The sequence below is a fragment of the Mustelus asterias genome, chromosome 1 (genome assembly GCF_964213995.1).
Source record: "Mustelus asterias chromosome 1, sMusAst1.hap1.1, whole genome shotgun sequence".
Taxonomy (NCBI): Eukaryota; Metazoa; Chordata; class Chondrichthyes; order Carcharhiniformes; family Triakidae; genus Mustelus; species Mustelus asterias.
The window spans coordinates 124,352,666-124,371,194 of NC_135801.1; the positions used below are offsets into that span (position 1 = coordinate 124,352,666).

Consider the following 18,529-nt stretch of genomic DNA (forward strand, 5'->3'; position numbering starts at 1 on the left):
CAGAATATCTGTTTAATGGTTTAATGGCAACAAATTGTACTGGCATGATTTAGATTTTAATAGCATCAGGACAACAACAACAATCAATGATTGAGGGAAAAGAAGAATGTTTGTTTACTGGACCATTGTGAGGAACTGCTCCAATTCCAATCAGAATGTCTCTTTAAGGATGGGATTTGCCTTGGACTGAACCTGATATAATCACTCCATATTCCAGTTAAACATCTGAATGAAGCAGTTACAGATTTACCTTCGGTTGTCACTGTTCCAATCTCTTGTTAAAAAGGTGAAAAATTGACATTGGCTCTTCTCGGTACACACTTTTTGACAGTAATTGGCGTCTGGAGCAAGGACCGATTCAATGTCATTTCCAGGAAAATCGATGTTTGATACCAGACCACATACACATCCTGCAATAAAACACTTTTGTATCAATAATCTATTTGTCAGAAATGTTTATTAAAGGAGGTTAGGGTGGCTCCAATTCGTCCCACTTCTATGTTCATACCCCATAGCACCGCAAACCTTTCCTTTCCAAGTATCCACCCATTCTGTTGTGAAATTCATTCTTGAATCCACTTCCTCCAAATTGTTAGGCTTTGCGATTCAGGTTGCAACATTTCACTGCATCATTTGTTTTACTCATGATTCCTCAGGTTCTTTTTACCAATCAGCAGAAATCTATGCCCTGTGGTTACCATCCCTTCTGCCAAGGGACACATCAAAACCATTTCAGCTCCCGCTCACACACAGACACGCAACACATCTCCCCACCTTCTCCCAGGAGAAAAGAATTGCATTCAACTACAATTACGAAATGTGAAACCAGAAAAGAAATCAAAATGAACTTGCAAAGCAGTTAAATAATGGATCTGATATCTCATTTCAACTTCTCTGTCCCTCCCCATATTACTGATCCTGTGACAGACCTAATATCTATCAATCTCCAACATGAATATAATCAATGATGGAGCGTCCACAACTCGATGAGGAAGAGAATTCCAAAAATTCACAATTCTAGTTTCCGGGCCAGGAGAATCTTCCTCTGCTCCACTCACAATGTTGTTGGATGTTGACCACCAGAATCATTCAACACCTCCACTCGCTAACATAAATAACGGCCAGAAATTATTGTGTGTGCTGTAGTTTCGTCCTCGTGAATTTCATTTAACAAATGTGTAAATTTATTTATAAGCAGTAATTTACACGCATTACACAGAGAAAAAGTCTTTCTCTTTTGAAAAATATGGACATTAATTACATTGAATGAATTTATCAATTAACTATAATTAGAAATCAATTAGCAAGAAACTACAAAGGGTCGTGAATGAAACACAGTCCGTCACGCAAACCGGCCTCCCGTCCGTTGACTCTGTCTACACTTCCCGCTGCCTCGGAAAAATAGCCAGCATAATTAAGGACTCCACTTACCCCGAACATACTCTCCTCCATCTTCCATCGGGAAAACGTTACAAAAGTCTGAGGTCACATACCAACTAACTCAAGAACAGTTTCTTCCCTGCTGCTGTCAAACTTTTGAATGGACCTACCTCGTATTGAGTTGATCTTATTCGACACCCTAGCTATGACTGTAACACTACATTCTGCACTCTCTCTTTTCCTTTTCTATGAACGGTATGCTTTGTCTGCATAGCACGCCACAAACAATACTTTTCACTGTTTACTAATACATATAGAACATAGAAAGCCACAGCACAAACAGGCCCTTCGGCCCACAAGTTGCGCTGCTCATATCCCTACCTCTAGGCCTATCTATAGCCCTCAATCCCATTAAATCCCATGTACTCATCCAGAAGTCTCTTAAAAGACCCCAACGAGTTTGCCTCCACCACCACCGACGTCAGCCGATTCCACTCACCCACCACCCTCTGAGTGAAAAACATACCCCTGACATCTCCTCTGTACCTACCCCCCAGCACCTTAAACCTGTGTCCTCTCATAGCAACCATTTCAGCCCTTGGAAATAGCCTCTGAGAGTCTACCCTATCCAGACCTCTCAACATCTTGTAAACCTCTATCAGGTCACCTCTCATCCTTCGTCTCTCCAGGGAGAAGAGACCAAGCTCCCTCAACCTATCCTCATAAGGCATGCCCCCCAATCCAGGCAACATCCTTGTAAATCTCCTCTGCACCCTTTCAATGGCTTCAACATCTTTCCTGTAATGAGGTGACCAGAACTGCGCGCAGTACTCCAAGTGGGGTCTAACCAGGGTCCTATAAAGCTGCAGCATTATCTCCCGACTCCTAAACTCAATCCCTCGATTAATGAAGGCTAGTACGCCGTACGCCTTCTTGACCGCATCCTCCACCTGCGAGGCCGATTTAAGAGTCCTATGGACCCGGACCCCAAGGTCCTTCTGATCCTCTACACTGCTAAGAATGGTACCCTTCATATTATACTGCTGCTTCATCCCATTGGATCTGCCAAAATGGATCACTACACACTTATCCGGGTTGAAGTCCATCTGCCACTTCTCCGCCCAGTCTTGCATTCTATCTATGTCTCGCTGCAACTTCTGACATCCCTCCAAACTATCCACAACACCACCTACCTTGGTGTCGTCAGCAAACTTACCAACCCATCCCTCCACTTCCTCATCCAGGTCATTTATGAAAATGACAAACAGCAAGGGTCCCAGAACAGATCCCTGGGGCACTCCACTGGTCACTGACCTCCATGCAGAGAAAGACCCCTCCACAGCCACTCTCTGCCTTCTGCAGGCAAGCCAGTTCTGGATCCACAAGGCAACAGCCCCTTGGATCCCATGCCCTCTCACTTTCTCAAGAAGTCTTGCATGGGGGACCTTATCGAACGCCTTGCTGAAGTCCATATAGACCACATCCACCGCTCTTCCTTCGTCAATGTGTTTGGTCACATTTTCAAAGAACTCAACCAGGCTCGTAAGGCACGACCTGCCCTTGACAAAGCCGTGCTGACTACTTTTGATCATACTAAACTTCTCTAGATGATCATAAATCCTGTCTCTCAGGATCCTCTCCATCAACTTACCAACCACTGAGGTTAGACTCACCGGTCGGTAATTTCCCGGGCTGTCCCTGTTCCCTTTCTTGAATATAGGGACCACATCTGCAATCCTCCAATCCTCCGGAACCTCTCCCGTCTCCATCGACGATGCAAAGATCATCGCCAAAGGCTCCGCAATCTCCTCCCTCGCCTCCCACAGTAACCTGGGGTACATCCCATCCGGTCCCGGCGACTTACCAACCTTGATGCCATTCAATAGTTCCAACACATCCTCTTTCTTTATGTCCACATGCTCGATCCTTTCTGTCCACCGCAAACCAGCAGTACAACCACCCAGATCCCTTTCCACCGTGAATACCGAGGTAAAGTATTCATTAAGCACCTCCGCCATTTCTAACGGTTCCGCACAAACTTTTCCCCCTTCACCTTTTAAGGGTCCTATGCCTTCACATCTCATCCTTTTACTCTTGACATACTTGTAGAAAGCCTTGGGATTCTCCTTAATCTTACCCGCCAAGGTCTTCTCATGACCCCTTCTTGCTCTCCTAATTTCCTTCTTAAGCTCCTTCCTACATCCCGTATACTCCTCTAAATCCTTAACACCTCCTAGCTCTCTGAACCTTCTGTACGCCTCTCTTTTCTTATTCACCAGGATCATCACAACCTTCGTGCACCACGGTTCCCGTACCCTACCAACACCCCCCTGTCTCATCGGAACGTTGTCATGCAGAGCTCCAGACAAACATTCCTTGAAAATCCTCCACTTACCTTCGGTACTTTTCCCCAAGAATGCCTCCTTCCAATTTACCCGTCTAATTTCCTCCCTGATGACACTGTATTTCCCTTTACTCCAGAGAAACACTTTCCTAGCCTGCCTGATCCTATCTCTTTCCAATGCTATCGTGAAGGAGATAGAATTATGATCGCTATCCCCAAGATGCTCACCCACCGAGAGATCCTCCACCTGTCCAGGTTCATTAGCCAGCACCAGATCAAGTACAGCCTCTCCTCTAGTAGGCTTATCCACGTACTGTGTCAGGAAACTCTCCTGGACACACCTAACAAACTCCTCTCCATCCAAACCCCTAGCCCTAGGGATATTCCAATCTATGTTTGGGAAATTAAAATCTCCCATCACGACAACTCTGTTATTCCTACATCTCTCCAGGATCTGTTTCCCCATCTGCTCCTCAACATCTCTGTTACTATTGGGCGGCCTATAGAAAACACCCAGCAAAGTTACCGACCCCTTCCTGTTCCTAACCTCCACCCACAGAGACTCCGTAGTCAATCCCTCCACGGCGTCCACCTTCTCTACAGCCGTGACACTATCCCTGATCAACAGTGCCACTCCCCCCCCTCTTTTGCCTCCCTCCCTGTCCTTCCTGAAACATCTAAAACCCGGCACCTGAAGCACCCAGTCCTGTCCCTGAGACATCCAAGTCTCCGTAATGGCCACCACATCACAATTCGAAGCAGCAATCCACGCTCTAAGCTCATCCACTTTATTCACTACACTCCTGGCATTAAAATAGACACATCTCAGACCTTCAGCCTGAGCACTTCCCTTCTCCATCACTCGTCTAACCTCCCTCTTACCCTGTCTACATTCCTTATCTATTTGCGAGCTAACCTCCTCGCTCTCAGTCCCCTCATTTCAATTCCCTCCCCCCAACCTTTCTAGTTTAAAGTCTCTCCAGTAGCCTTAGCCAACCTTCCCGCCAGGATATTGGTCCCCCTGGGATTCAAGTGCCACCCGTCTTTTTTAAACAGGTCACACCTGCCCCTAAAGAGGTCCCAATGATCCAAGGACCCAAATCCTTGTCCCTTGCTCCAGTCCCTCAGCCACGCATTCATTCTCCACCGATTCCTGTTCTCACTCTCCCGCGGCACAGGCAGCAATCCCGAGATTACAACCTTTGCATTCCTCTTTCTCAGCTGTCTACCTAACTCCCTATATTCTCTTTTCACGACCCCTTCCCTCTTCCTACCTATGTCAGCCGTACCTATATGCATCACGACCTTCGGCTCCTCTCCCTCCCCCTTCAGGATTTCTGGGACTCGACCAGAGACATCCCGGACCCCTGCACCAGGGAGGCAAACCACCATCCGAGAGTCCCGTCTGTGTCCGCAAAAACGCCTATCTGACCCCCTCACCGTAGAGTCCCCAATTAGCACTACCCTCCTTTCCTTACCCTTTTGCACTACTGGGCCAGGCTCAGCTCCAGAGACACTGCCACCGCTGCTTCCCCCAGGTGGGCTGTCCTCCCCAGTAGTACTCAGACAGGAGTACTTATTATTAAGGGGCACATCCACCGGGGTGCTCACCATCAACCGAGCTTTCTCCTTCCTCACTGTTACCCAGTTACCCTCCTCCCGTGGTCCCGGTGTGACCACCTGCCGATAGCTCCTGTCAATGACCTCCTCACTATCCCTAACCCGGCGAAGGTCCTCGAGCTGCAATTCCAGTTCCCTAACATGGTCCCTTAGGAACTGCAGCTCAACACACCCAGCACAGATATGGTCGTCCGGGAGGCTAGGAGCCTCCAGGACCTCCCACATCCTACATTGGGAACAACATACTGGCCTCACACTCATAATTGCCCCTTTAAACACACAGGGAAAAAAAAAGTGAATGAAAATTTTAAACTTACCTTTCCTCCTCCTGTTTTCTCCAAAGCCCTGCTCTCAATGGGTCTTTTTTTTTAGGTTAGAGGAGGAGGGAGGGTGGGATACTCTGCAAGTGTAGAGTATCGGGATTCCTCTCTGTTCCAATTTATTATTTCTCTCTGTTCCAATTCATATGACAATAATAAATGAAATCAAATCAAATCAAATTAGCTCCCCTATCAGGTCACACAGTATCTCCTTTACTGGAGAACTGTTGCCAGAAGCAACAAAGATGGAGGAAAGTATTCTGCTGGAAATTTGTATTGATTGTCAGCTTCTACATCAAGGTTTTATCAATCAAAAGAAAAAAAACTCATTTTGGATTTACCAGAGTTATTGTGTCCACATTCCCTTAAAGAAAATCCAGATACAACATTCTGAAGAATATTTATTCTTGGTGGAGTTCCTCTTTCACTCTTTTTGCGGTAGCAGATGTAACTAGAAAGAATCACAGAAACGAGTGGTTTTGAATTATTTACAAAATCATTAACCGTCCTCGGATTCTGCAGCTATTCCCCATTGCTGATATTGGGTGAATTTAATTCTGAGTTGGTCCTGTTCACTAAGGAGTTGTATTTATTCCTCGCAGACACCCCCTGAGTTACAATAAACATTGAGACTAAAACGATTACAGGTGAAGGATTTTAGGATGCGCTCATCTATTTGAAAGACTTTATTTCCTTGTCGAAACTAAGTTACTTGAATAACTGACTCACTGCTGTTTTTGATTGTGATATTCTCCTTTTACGAAGGTGAAAAATTGACAGTCAGGTTCCTCTGTACATTTTCTTTGACAACTGTGTTCATCCTCCACAACAGACTGATGAAAGTCATTTCCCGGAAAGTCCAAACCATCATAAATGCTTTTAAAACAGGCTAAAAAACATGGGAAGAGGAATTGAGAACCAGAAAACAACCAGAAATATGAAAAATTCTGATCATACCGGAAGCAAGGTTTAATCCAACACATGCGTGCCATAATATAATTTATCTTTTCACAAGACACAAGAAATAGGAGAATGACTTAAATCATACAGCCCAACAAGCCCATTCCACCATCCAATACAACCATGGCTAATCTTGGGCTTCAACTCCACTTCTCAATCTTCTTCCCATTTCCCTCGATTCACTGAGAAAGAAAAATCTGTCTATCTCAGCTTTAAATGCGATGAATGATGAAGCTTACACAAACCAATGGATACAGAATTGCAAAGATTCACAACCATGTGACTGAAGAAATTTCTCCTCATCTCAGACCTAAATATTCGCCCCTTTGCCCTGAGAATGTGCCCTATGTTCAAGATTGCCCAGACAGCAGAACAGCACTTCTTTCCCCCTCTGCACTGACATTCCACCCATACCAAACACATGACTCAGTATCGATTCTTCATCACAATCCATCCTCCATTTCTCACTCTTTGTTCCACTGAACAAAATATTGTTTCACAGGCCTCCTCATGGCAAAAGCACACTGTACTGTTGATGTTTCCTATTTGCACAATATGTAGACAAGGAAATAATATGAACCACATATCCTCATTTGCAACCTGAACAATGACACCAGATTACTGGAATATATCCGGGTGCATTTTTCTGCTTTTGTCATTGCACCGAGAGACAGGTGCAAGGCACAAGGGAAAAGGGAACCAAAGGAGTAACATTGGTCTTGTTTGGAAATGTGAAACGGCAGCCTGTTTGACAACATGCTTCACTTTCTTTAACATTGAAATCAATAGAAACATTGTTGGCACAATGAAAATTGCTTTCACCCTGACCATATAAACAATGCAATTCTTTTTACATATAAATAAAAGGCAATATAGAGAGAGATTGTTAATAAAATGACTTTCACAGAAATAATATGAACATCCTAAAACAAAAACTTAACGGGGTTGGCATCTCAGCCTTCTCACTTACAGCTTTGTGTCCTGCACCCTTTCAGGGAATATCCTGACACAACGTTGGGTAAATCATTTTTAACAGTCGGTTCCCCTGACGCGGTCATCTTCAAATAACAATAAAATCTGAAAGAAAACAAAAGGTAGAAGATAGTTAATGTGAAGTTTTGGAATGTAAAGTTAGTGCAGGATAGTTAAATCTGTGCTGCTGCTTTGGGAAAACATTGAGATTGGTTTTGTGGAGGGATGAGGTCAAAAGGTTATTCCTCATCCAAATCCATCTAATTCAATCCATTGGTTTGGAAACCACTTGGTCAAATCGCAGGGTAGAGATTGGGATTTGATCACCAGTTATCTACAGAATGTCTAATCCCGGTCAAAATGTGTTTCTGTTGGTTGGAGTCATAACCTTGCAGTGATGAGGTGGAAATTATTCTTCATTCATTTTCAATCCAGAAATAGAGTATCACAGGGAAGGAGGTTGTTGCCCTGACCTGGGTTATCATAATCTCACCAAAGTTTATGAGTACTGCATTTAGATCTTCAAGGGACTGAATCCAAACATTGATTTTTACACTTTGGTTTTGTTCAATGATACCTTGTTTACAATACATGTACTTTTTAACCAAATGCTCAAATTTAATTCACAGACCACAAACATTCCTCTGCTGATAACCTCATTCAGAATATCTGTTTAATGGTTTAATGGCAACAAATTGTACTGGCATGATTTAGATTTTAATAGCATCAGGACAACAATCAATGATTGAGGGAATAGAAGAATGTTTGTTTACTGGACCATTGTGAGGAACTGCTCCAATTCCAATCAGAATGTCTCTTTCAGGATGGGATTTGCCTTGGACTAAACCTGATATAATCACTCCATATTCCAATTAAACATCTGAATGAAGCAGTTACAGATTTACCTTCGGTTGTCAGTGTTCCAATCTCTTGTTAAAAAAGTGAAAAATTGACATTGGCTCTTCTCGGTACACACTTTTTGACAGTAATTGGCGTCTGGAGCAAGGACTGATTCAATGTCATTTCCAGGAAAATCGATGTTTGATACCAGACCACATACACATCCTGCAATAAAACACTTTTGTATCAATAATCTATTTGTCAGAAATGTTTATTAAAGGAGGTTAGGGTGGCTCCAATTCATCCCACTTCTATGTTCATACCCCATAGCACCGCAAACCTTTCCTTTCCAAGTATCCATCCATTCTGTTGTGAAATTCATTCTTGAATCCACTTCCTCCAAATTGTTAGGCTTTGCGATTCAGGTTGCAACATTTCACTGCATCATTTGTTTTACTCATGATTCCTCAGGTTCTTTTTACCAATCAGCAGAAATCTATGCCCTGTGGTTACCATCCCTTCTGCCAATGGACACATCAAAACCATTTCAGCTCCCGCTCACACACAGACACGCAACACATCTCCCCACCTTCTCCCAGGAGAAAAGAATTGCATTCAACTACAATTACAAAATGTGAAACCAGAAAAGAAATCAAAATGAACTTGCAAAGCAGTTAAATAATGGATCTTATATCTCATTTCAACTTCTCTGCCCCTCCCCATATTACTGATCCTGTGACAGACCTAATATCGTTCAATCTCCGACATGAATATAATCAATGATGGAGCGTCCACAACTCGATGAGGAAGAGAATTCCAAAAATTCACAATTCTAGTTTCCGGGCCAGGAGAATCTTCCTCTGCTCCACTCACAATGTTGTTGGATGTTGACCACCAGAATCATTCAACACCTCCACTCGCTAACATAAATAACGGCCAGAAATTATTGTGTGTGCTGTAGTTTCGTCCTCGTGAATTTCATTTAACAAATGTGTAAATTTATTTATAAGCAGTAATTTACACGCATTACACAGAGAAAAAGTCTTTCTCTTTTGAAAAATATGGACATTAATTACCTTGAATGAATTTATCAATTAACTATAATTAGCAATCAATTAGCAAGAAACTACAAAGGGTCGTGAATGAAACACAGTCCGTCACGCAAACCGGCCTCCCGTCCGTTGACTCTGTCTACACTTCCCGCTGCCTCGGAAAAATAGCCAGCATAATTAAGGACTCCACTTACCCCGAACATACTCTCCTCCATCTTCCGTCGGGAAAACGTTACAAAAGTCTGAGGTCACATACCAACTAACTCAAGAACACTTTCTTCCCTGCTGCTGTCAAACTTTTGAATGGACCTACCTCGTATTGAGTTGATCTTATTCGACACCCTAGCTATGACTGTAACACTACATTCTGCACTCTCTCTTTTCCTTTTCTATGAACGGTATGCTTTGTCTGCATAGCACGCCACAAACAATACTTTTCACTGTTTACTAATACATATGACAATAATAAATCAAATCAAATCAAATCAAATTAGCTCCCCTATCAGGTCACACAGTATCTCCTTTACTGGAGAACTGTTGCCAGAAGCAACAAAGATGGAGGAAAGTATTCTGCTGGAAATTTGTATTGATTGTCAGCTTCTACATCAAGGTTTTATCAATCAAAAGAAAAAAAACTCATTTTGGATTTACCAGAGTTATTGTGTCCACATTCCCTTAAAGAAAATCCAGATACAACATTCTGAAGAATATTTATTCTTGGTGGAGTTCCTCTTTCACTCTTTTTGCGGTAGCAGATGTAACTAGAAAGAATCACAGAAACGAGTGGTTTTGAATTATTTACAAAATCATTAACCGTCCTCTGATTCTGCAGCTATTCCCCATTGCTGATATTGGGTGAATTTAATTCTGAGTTGGTCCTGTTCACTAAGGAGTTGTATTTATTCCTCGCAGACACCCCCTGAGTTACAATAAACATTGAGACTAAAACGATTACAGGTGAAGGATTTTAGGATGCGCTCATCTATTTGAAAGACTTTATTTCCTTGTCGAAACTAAGTTACTTGAATAACTGACTCACTGCTGTTTTTGATTGTGATATTCTCCTTTTACGAAGGTGAAAAATTGACAGTCAGGTTCCTCTGTACATTTTCTTTGACAACTGTGTTCATCCTCCACAACAGACTGATGAAAGTCATTTCCCGGAAAGTCCAAACCATCATAAATGCTTTTAAAACAGGCTAAAAAACATGGGAAGAGGAATTGAGAACCAGAAAACAACCAGAAATATGAAAAATTCTGATCATACCGGAAGCAAGGTTTAATCCAACACATGCGTGCCATAATATAATTTATCTTTTCACAAGAACACAAGAAATAGGAGAATGACTTAAATCATACAGCCCAACAAGCCCGTTCCACCATCCAATACAACCCTGGCTAATCTTGGGCTTCAACTCCACTTCTCAATCTTCTTCCCATTTCCCTCGATTCACTGAGAAAGAAAAATCTGTCTATCTCAGCTTTAAATGCGATGAATGATGAAGCTTACACAAACCAATGGATACAGAATTGCAAAGATTCACAACCATGTGACTGAAGAAATTTCTCCTCATCTCAGACCTCAATATTCGCCCCTTTGCCCTGAGAATGTGCCCTATGTTCAAGATTGCCCAGACAGCAGAACAGCACTTCTTTCCCCCTCTGCACTGACATTCCACCCATACCAAACACATGACTCAGTATCGATTCTTCATCACAATCCATCCTCCATTTCTCACTCTTTGTTCCACTGAACAAAATATTGTTTCACAGGCCTCCTCATGGCAAAAGCACACTGTACTGTTGATGTTACCTATTTGCACAATATGTAGACAAGGAAATAATATGAACCACATATCCTCATTTGCAACCTGAACAATGACACCAGATTACTGGAATATATCCGGGTGCATTTTTCTGCTTTTGTCACACCCACATTGCACCGAGAGACAGGTGCAACGCACAAGGGAAAAGGGAACCAAAGGAGTAACATTGGTCTTGTTTGGAAATGTGAAACGGCAGCCTGTTTGACAACATGCTTCACTTTCTTGAACATTGAAATCAATAGAAACATTGTTGGCACAATGAAAATTGCTCTCACCCTGACCGTATAAACAATGCAATTCTTTTTACATATAAATAAAAGGCAATATAGAGAGAGATTGTTAATAAAATGACTTTCACAGAAATAATATGAACATCCTAAAACAAAAATTTAACGGGGTTGGCATCTCATCCTTCTCACTTACAGCTTTGTGTCCTGCACCCTTTCAGGGAATATCCTGACACAACGTTGGGTAAATCATTTTTAACAGTCGGTTCCCCTGACGCGGTCATCTTCAAATAACAATAAAATCTGAAAGAAAACAAAAGGTAGAAGATAGTTAATGTGAAGTTTTGGAATGTAAAGTTAGTGCAGGATAGTTAAATCTGTGCTGCTGCTTTGGGAAAACATTGAGATTGGTTTTGTGGAGGGATGAGGTCAAAAGGTTATTCCTCATCCAAATCCATCTAATTCAATCCATTGGTTTGGAAACCACTTGGTCAAATCGCAGGGTAGAGGTTGGGATTTGATCACCAGTTATCTACAGGATGTCTAATCCCGGTCAAAATGTGTTTCTGTTGGTTGGAGTCATAACCTTGCAGTGATGAGGTGGAAATGATTCTTCATTCATTTTCAATCCAGAAATAGAATATCACAGGGAAGGATGTTGTTGCCCTGACCTGGGTTATCATAATCTCACCAAAGTTTATGAATACTGGCATTTAGATCTTCAAGGGACTGAATCCAAACATTGATTTTTACACTTTGGTTTTGTTCAATGATACCTTGTTTACAATACATGTACTTTTTAACCAAATGCTCAAATTTAATTCACAGACACAAACATTTCTCTGCTGATAACCTCATTCAGAATATCTGTTTAATGGTTTAATGGCAACAAATTGTACTGGCATGATTTAGATTTTAATAGCATCAGGGCAACAACAACAATCAATGATTGAGGGAATAGAAGAATGTTTGTTTACTGGACCATTGTGAGGAACTGCTCCAATTCCAATCAGAATGTCTCTTTCAGGATGGGATTTGCCTTGGACTAAACCTGATATAATCACTCCATATTCCAGTTAAACATCTGAATGAAGCAGTTACAGATTTACCTTCGGTTGTCACTGTTCCAATCTCTTGTTAAAAAGGTGAAAAATTGACATTGGCTCTTCTCGGTACACACTTTTTGACAGTAATTGGCGTCTGGAGCAAGGACCGATTCAATGTCATTTCCAGGAAAATCGATGTTTGATACCAGATCACATACGCATCCTGCAATAAAACACTTTTGTATCAATAATCTATTTGTCAGAAATGTTTATTAAAGGAGGTTAGGGTGGCTCCAATTCGTCCCACTTCTATGTTCGTACCCCATAGCACCGCAAACCTTTCCTTTCCAAGTATCCATCCATTCTGTTGTGAAATTCATTCTTGAATCCAATTCCTCCAAATTGGTAGGCTTTGCGATTCAGGTTGCAACATTTCACTGCATCATTTGTTTTACTCATGATTCCCCAGGTTCTTTTTACCAATCAGCAGAAATCTATGCCCTGTGGTTACCATCCCTTCTGCCAATGGACACATCAAAACCATTTCAGCTCCCGCTCACACACAGACACGCAAGACATCCCCCCACCTTCTCCCAGGAGAAAAGAATTGCATTCAACTACCATTACGAAATGTGAAACCAGAAATCAAAATGAACTTCCAAAGCAGTTAAATAATGGATCTTATATCTCATTTCAACTTCTCTGTCCCTCCCCAAATTATTGATCCCGTGACAGATCAAATATCTATCAATCTCCGACGTGAATATAATCAATGATGGAGCATCCACAACTCGATGAGGAAGTGAATTCCAAAAATTCACAATTCTAGTTTCCGGGCCAGGAGAATCTTCCTCTGCTCCACTCACAATGTTGTTGGATGTTGACCGCCAGAATCATTCAACACCTCCACTCGCTAACTTAAATAACGGCCAGAAATTATTGTGTGTGCTATAGTTTCGTACTCGTGAATTTCATTTAACAAATGTGTAAATTTATTTATAAGTAGTAATTTACACGCATTACACAGAGAAAAAGTCTTTCTCTTTTGAAAAATATGGACATTAATTACATTGAATGAATTTATCAATTAACTATAATTAGTCATCAATTAGCAAGAAACTACAAAGGGTCGTGAATGAAACACAGTCCATCTCGCAAACCGGCCTCCCGTCCGTTGACTCTGTCAACACTTACCGCTGCCTCGGAAAAATAGCCAGCATAATTAAGGACTCCACATACCCCGAACATACTGTCCTCCATCTTCTTCCGTCGGGAAAAAGTTACAAAAGTCTGAGGTCACATACCAACTAACTCAAGAACACTTTCTTCCCTGCTGCTGTCAAACTTTTGAATGGACCTACCTCGTATTGAGTTGATCTTATTCGACACCCTAGCTATGACGGTAACACGACATTCTGCACTCTCTCTTTTCCTTTTCTATGAACGGTATGCTTTGTCTGCATAGCACGCCAAAAACAATACTTTTCACTGTTTACTAATACATATGACAATAATAAATCAAATCAAATCAAATCAAATTAGCTCCCCTATCAGGTCACACAGTATCTCCTTTACTGGAGAACTGTTGCCAGAAGCAACAAAGATGGAGGAAAGTATTCTGCTGGAAATTTGTATTGATTGTCAGCTTCTACATCAAGGTTTTATCAATCAAAAGAAAAAAAACTCATTTTGGATTTACCAGAGTTATTGTGTCCACATTCCCTTAAAGAAAATCCGGATACAACATTCTGAAGAATATTTATTCTTGGTGGAGTTCCTCTTTCACTCTTTTTGCGGTAGCAGATGTAACTAGAAAGAATCACAGAAACGAGTGGTTTTGAATTATTTACAAAATCATTAATCGTCCTCGGATTCTGCAGCTATTCCCCATTGCTGATATTGGGTGAATTTAATTCTGAGTTGGTCCTGTTCACTAAGGAGTTGTATTTATTCCTCGCAGACACCCCCTGAGTTACAATAAACATTGAGACTAAAACGATTACAGGTGAAGGATTTTAGGATGCGCTCATCTATTTGAAAGACTTTATTTCCTTGTCGAAACTAAGTTACTTGAATAACTGACTCACTGCTGTTTTTGATTGTGATATTCTCCTTTTACGAAGGTGAAAAATTGACAGTCAGGTTCCTCTGTACATTTTCTTTGACAACTGTGTTCATCCTCCACAACAGACTGATGAAAGTCATTTCCCGGAAAGTCCAAACCATCATAAATGCTTTTAAAACAGGCTAAAAAACATGGGAAGAGGAATTGAGAACCAGAAAACAACCAGAAATATGAAAAATTCCGATCATACCGGAAGCAAGGTTTAATCCAACACATGCGTGCCATAATATAATTTATCTTTTCACAAGAACACAAGAAATAGGAGGATGACTTAAATCATACAGCCCAACAAGCCCGTTCCACCATCCAATACAACCATGGCTAATCTTGGGCTTCAACTCCACTTCTCAATCTTCTTCACATTTCCCTCGATTCACTGAGAAACAAAAATCTGTCTATCTCAGCTTTAAATGCGATGAATGATGAAGCTTACACAAACCAATGGATACAGAATTGCAAAGATTCACAACCATGTGACTGAAGAAATTTCTCCTCATCTCAGACCTCAATATTCGCCCCTTTGCCCTGAGAATGTGCCCTATGTTCAAGATTGCCCAGACAGCAGAACAGCACTTCTTTCCCCCTCTGCACTGACATTCCACCCATACCAAACACATGACTCAGTATCGATTCCTCATCGCAATCCATCCTCCATTTCTCACTCTTTGTTCCACTGAACTGTGAAATATTGTTTCACAGGCCTCCTCATGGCAAAAGCACACTGTACTGTTGATGTTTCCATTTTGCACAATATGTAGACAAGGAAATAATATGAACCACATCATAGAATCATAGAAACCCTACAGTGCAGAAGGAGGCCATTCGGCCCATCGAGTCTGCACCGACCACAATCCCACCCAGGCCCTACCCGCTAACCCCTTTTTTTTTTACCCGCTAATTTACCCGCTAATCCCTCTAACCTACGCTTCCCAGGAATCTAAGGGGCAATTTTTAACCTGGCCAATCAACCTAACCCGCACATCTTTGGACTGTGGGAGGAAACCGGAGCACCCGGAGGAAACCCACGCAGACACGAGGAGAATGTGCAAACTCCACACAGACAGTGACCCGAGCCGGAAATCGAACCCGAGACCCTGGAGCTGTGAAGCAGCAGTGCTAACCACTGTGCTTCCGTGTCGCCCCATATCCTAATTTGCAACCTGGACAATGTCACCAGATTACTGGAATATATTGCACCGAGAGATAGGTGCAACACACAAGGGAAAATTGAACCAAAGGAGTAACCTTGGTCTTGTTTGGAAATGTGAAACGGCAGCCTGTTTGACAACGTGCTTCACTTTCTTTAACATTGAAATCAATAGAAACATTGTTGGCACAATGAAAATTGCTCTCACCCTGACCATATAAACAATGCAATTCTTTTTACATATAAATAAAAGGCAATATAGAGAGGGATTGTTAATAAAATGACTTTCACAGAAATAATATGAACATCCTAAAACAAAAACTTAACGGGGTTGGCAACACATTCTTCTCACTTACAGCTTTGTGTCCTGCACCCTTTCAGGGAATAACCTGACACAACGTTGGGTAAATTATTTTTAACAGTCGGTTCCCCTGACGCGGTCATCTTCAAATAACAATAAAATCTGAAAGGAAACAAAAGGTAGAAGATAGTTAACGTGAAGTTTTGGAATGTAAAGTCAGTGCAGGATAGTTAAATCTGTGCTGCTGCTTTGGGAAAACATTGAGATTGGTTTTGTGGAGGGATGAGGTCAAAAGGTTATTCCTCATCCAAATCCATCTAATTCAATCCATTGGTTTGGAAACCACTTGGTCAAATCGCAGGGTAGAGATTGGGATTTGATCACCAGTTATCTACAGAATGTCTAATCCCGGTCAAAATGTGTTTCTGTTGGTTGGAGTCATAACCTTGCAGTGATGAGGTGGAAATTATTCTTCATTCATTTTCAATCCAGAAATAGAGTATCACAGGGAAGGATGTTGTTGCCCTGACCTGGGTTATCATAATCTCATCAAAGTTTATGAATACTGGCATTTAGATCTTCAAGGGACTGAATCCAAACATTGATTTTTACACTTTGGTTTTGTCCAATGATACCTTGTTTACAATACATGTACTTTTTAACCAAATGCTCAAATTTAATTCACAGACCACAAACATTCCTCTGCTGATTACCTCATTCAGAATATCTGTTTCATGGTTTAATGGCAACAAATTGTACTGGCATGATTTAGATTTTAATAGCATCAGGACAACAACAACAATCAATGATTGAGGGAATAGAAGAATGTTTGTTTACTGGACCATTGTGAAGAACTGCTCCAATTCCAATCAGAATGTCTCTTTAAGGATGGGACTTGCCTTGGACTAAACCTGATATAATCACTCCATATTCCAGTTAAACATCTGAATGAAGCAGTTACAGATTTACCTTCGGTTGTCACTGTTCCAATCTCTTGTTAAAAAAGTGAAAAATTGACATTGGCTCTTCTCGGTACACACTTTTTGACAGTAATTGGCGTCTGGAGCAAGGACCGATTCAATGTCATTTCCAGGAAAATCGATGTTTGATACCAGACCACATACACATCCTGCAATAAAACACTTTTGTATCAATAATCTATTTGTCAGAAATGTTTATTAAAGGAGGTTAGGGTGGCTCCAATTCATCCCACTTCTATGTTCATACCCCGTAGCACCGCAAACCTTTCCTTTCCAAGTATCCATCCATTCTGTTGTGAAATTCATTCTTGAATCCACTTCCTCCAAATTGTTAGGCTTTGCGATTCAGGTTGCAACATTTCACTGCATCATTAGCTTTACTCATGATTCCTCAGGTTCTTTTTACCAATCAGCAGAAATCTATGCCCTGTGGTTACCATCCCTTCTGCCAATGGGCACATCAAAACCATTTCAGCTCCGCTCACACACAGACACACAACACATCTCCCCACCTTCTCCCAGGAGAAAAGAATTGCATTCAACTACAATTACGAAATGTGAAACCAGAAAAGAAATCAAAATGAACTTGCAAAGCAGTTAAATAATGGATCTTATATCTCATTTCAACTTCTCTGTCCCTCCCCATATTATTGATCCTGTGACAGATCAAATATCTATCAATTTCCGACATGAATATAATCAATGATGGAGCGTCCACAACTCGATGAGGAAGAGAATTCCAAAAATTCACAATTCTAGTTTCCGGGCCAGGAGAATCTTCCTCTGCTCCACTCACAATGTTGTTGGATGTTGACCACCAGAATCATTCAACACCTCCACTCGCTAACTTAAATAACGGCAGAAATTATTGTGCGTGCTGTAGTTTCGTCCTCGTGAATTTCATTTAACAAATGTGTAAATTTATTTATAAGCAGTAATTTACACGCATTACACAGAGAAAAAGTCTTTCTCTTTTGAAAAATATGGACATTATTTACCTTGAATGAATTTATCAATTAACTACAATTAGTAATCAATTAGCAAGAAACTACAAAGGGTCGTGAATGAAACACAGTCCGTCACGCAAACCGGTCTCCCGTCCGTTAACTCTGTCTACACTTCCCGCTGCCTCGGAAAAATAACCAGCATAATTAAGGACTCCACTTACCCCGAACATACTCTCCTCCACCTCCTTCCATCGGGAAAAAGTTACAAAAGTCTGAGGTCACATACCAACTAATTCAAGAACAGTTTCTTCCCTGCTGCTGTCAAACTTTTGAATGGACCTACCTCGTATTGAGTTGATCTTATTCGACACCCTAGCTATGACTGTAACACTACATTCTGCACTCTCTCTTTTCCTTTTCTATGAACAGTGTGCTTTGTCTG

At 41.4% G+C, this 18,529-nt stretch overlaps 1 protein-coding gene across 3 annotated transcripts in view; it reads right to left on the reverse strand.

Annotated features, from left to right (window-relative positions):
* LOC144497169 (uncharacterized) overlaps nucleotides 1–18,529 on the reverse strand; it is a 90,957-nt gene that overhangs the window by 51,568 nt on the left and 20,860 nt on the right. For all 3 annotated transcript variants that reach the window (XM_078218000.1, XM_078217980.1, XM_078217990.1), the window contains exons 15-27: nucleotides 17,130–17,289; nucleotides 16,216–16,322; nucleotides 14,675–14,834; nucleotides 14,287–14,396; nucleotides 12,651–12,810; nucleotides 11,738–11,844; nucleotides 10,528–10,687; nucleotides 10,140–10,249; nucleotides 8,502–8,661; nucleotides 7,595–7,701; nucleotides 6,394–6,553; nucleotides 6,006–6,115; nucleotides 251–410 (exon numbers count right to left, since the gene is read on the reverse strand). In XM_078218000.1, coding sequence (XP_078074126.1) covers nucleotides 251–410; nucleotides 6,006–6,115; nucleotides 6,394–6,553; nucleotides 7,595–7,701; nucleotides 8,502–8,661; nucleotides 10,140–10,249; nucleotides 10,528–10,687; nucleotides 11,738–11,844; nucleotides 12,651–12,810; nucleotides 14,287–14,396; nucleotides 14,675–14,834; nucleotides 16,216–16,322; nucleotides 17,130–17,289 — 1,771 coding nt within the window. The remainder of the gene's footprint in view (nucleotides 1–250; nucleotides 411–6,005; nucleotides 6,116–6,393; nucleotides 6,554–7,594; nucleotides 7,702–8,501; nucleotides 8,662–10,139; nucleotides 10,250–10,527; nucleotides 10,688–11,737; nucleotides 11,845–12,650; nucleotides 12,811–14,286; nucleotides 14,397–14,674; nucleotides 14,835–16,215; nucleotides 16,323–17,129; nucleotides 17,290–18,529) is intronic.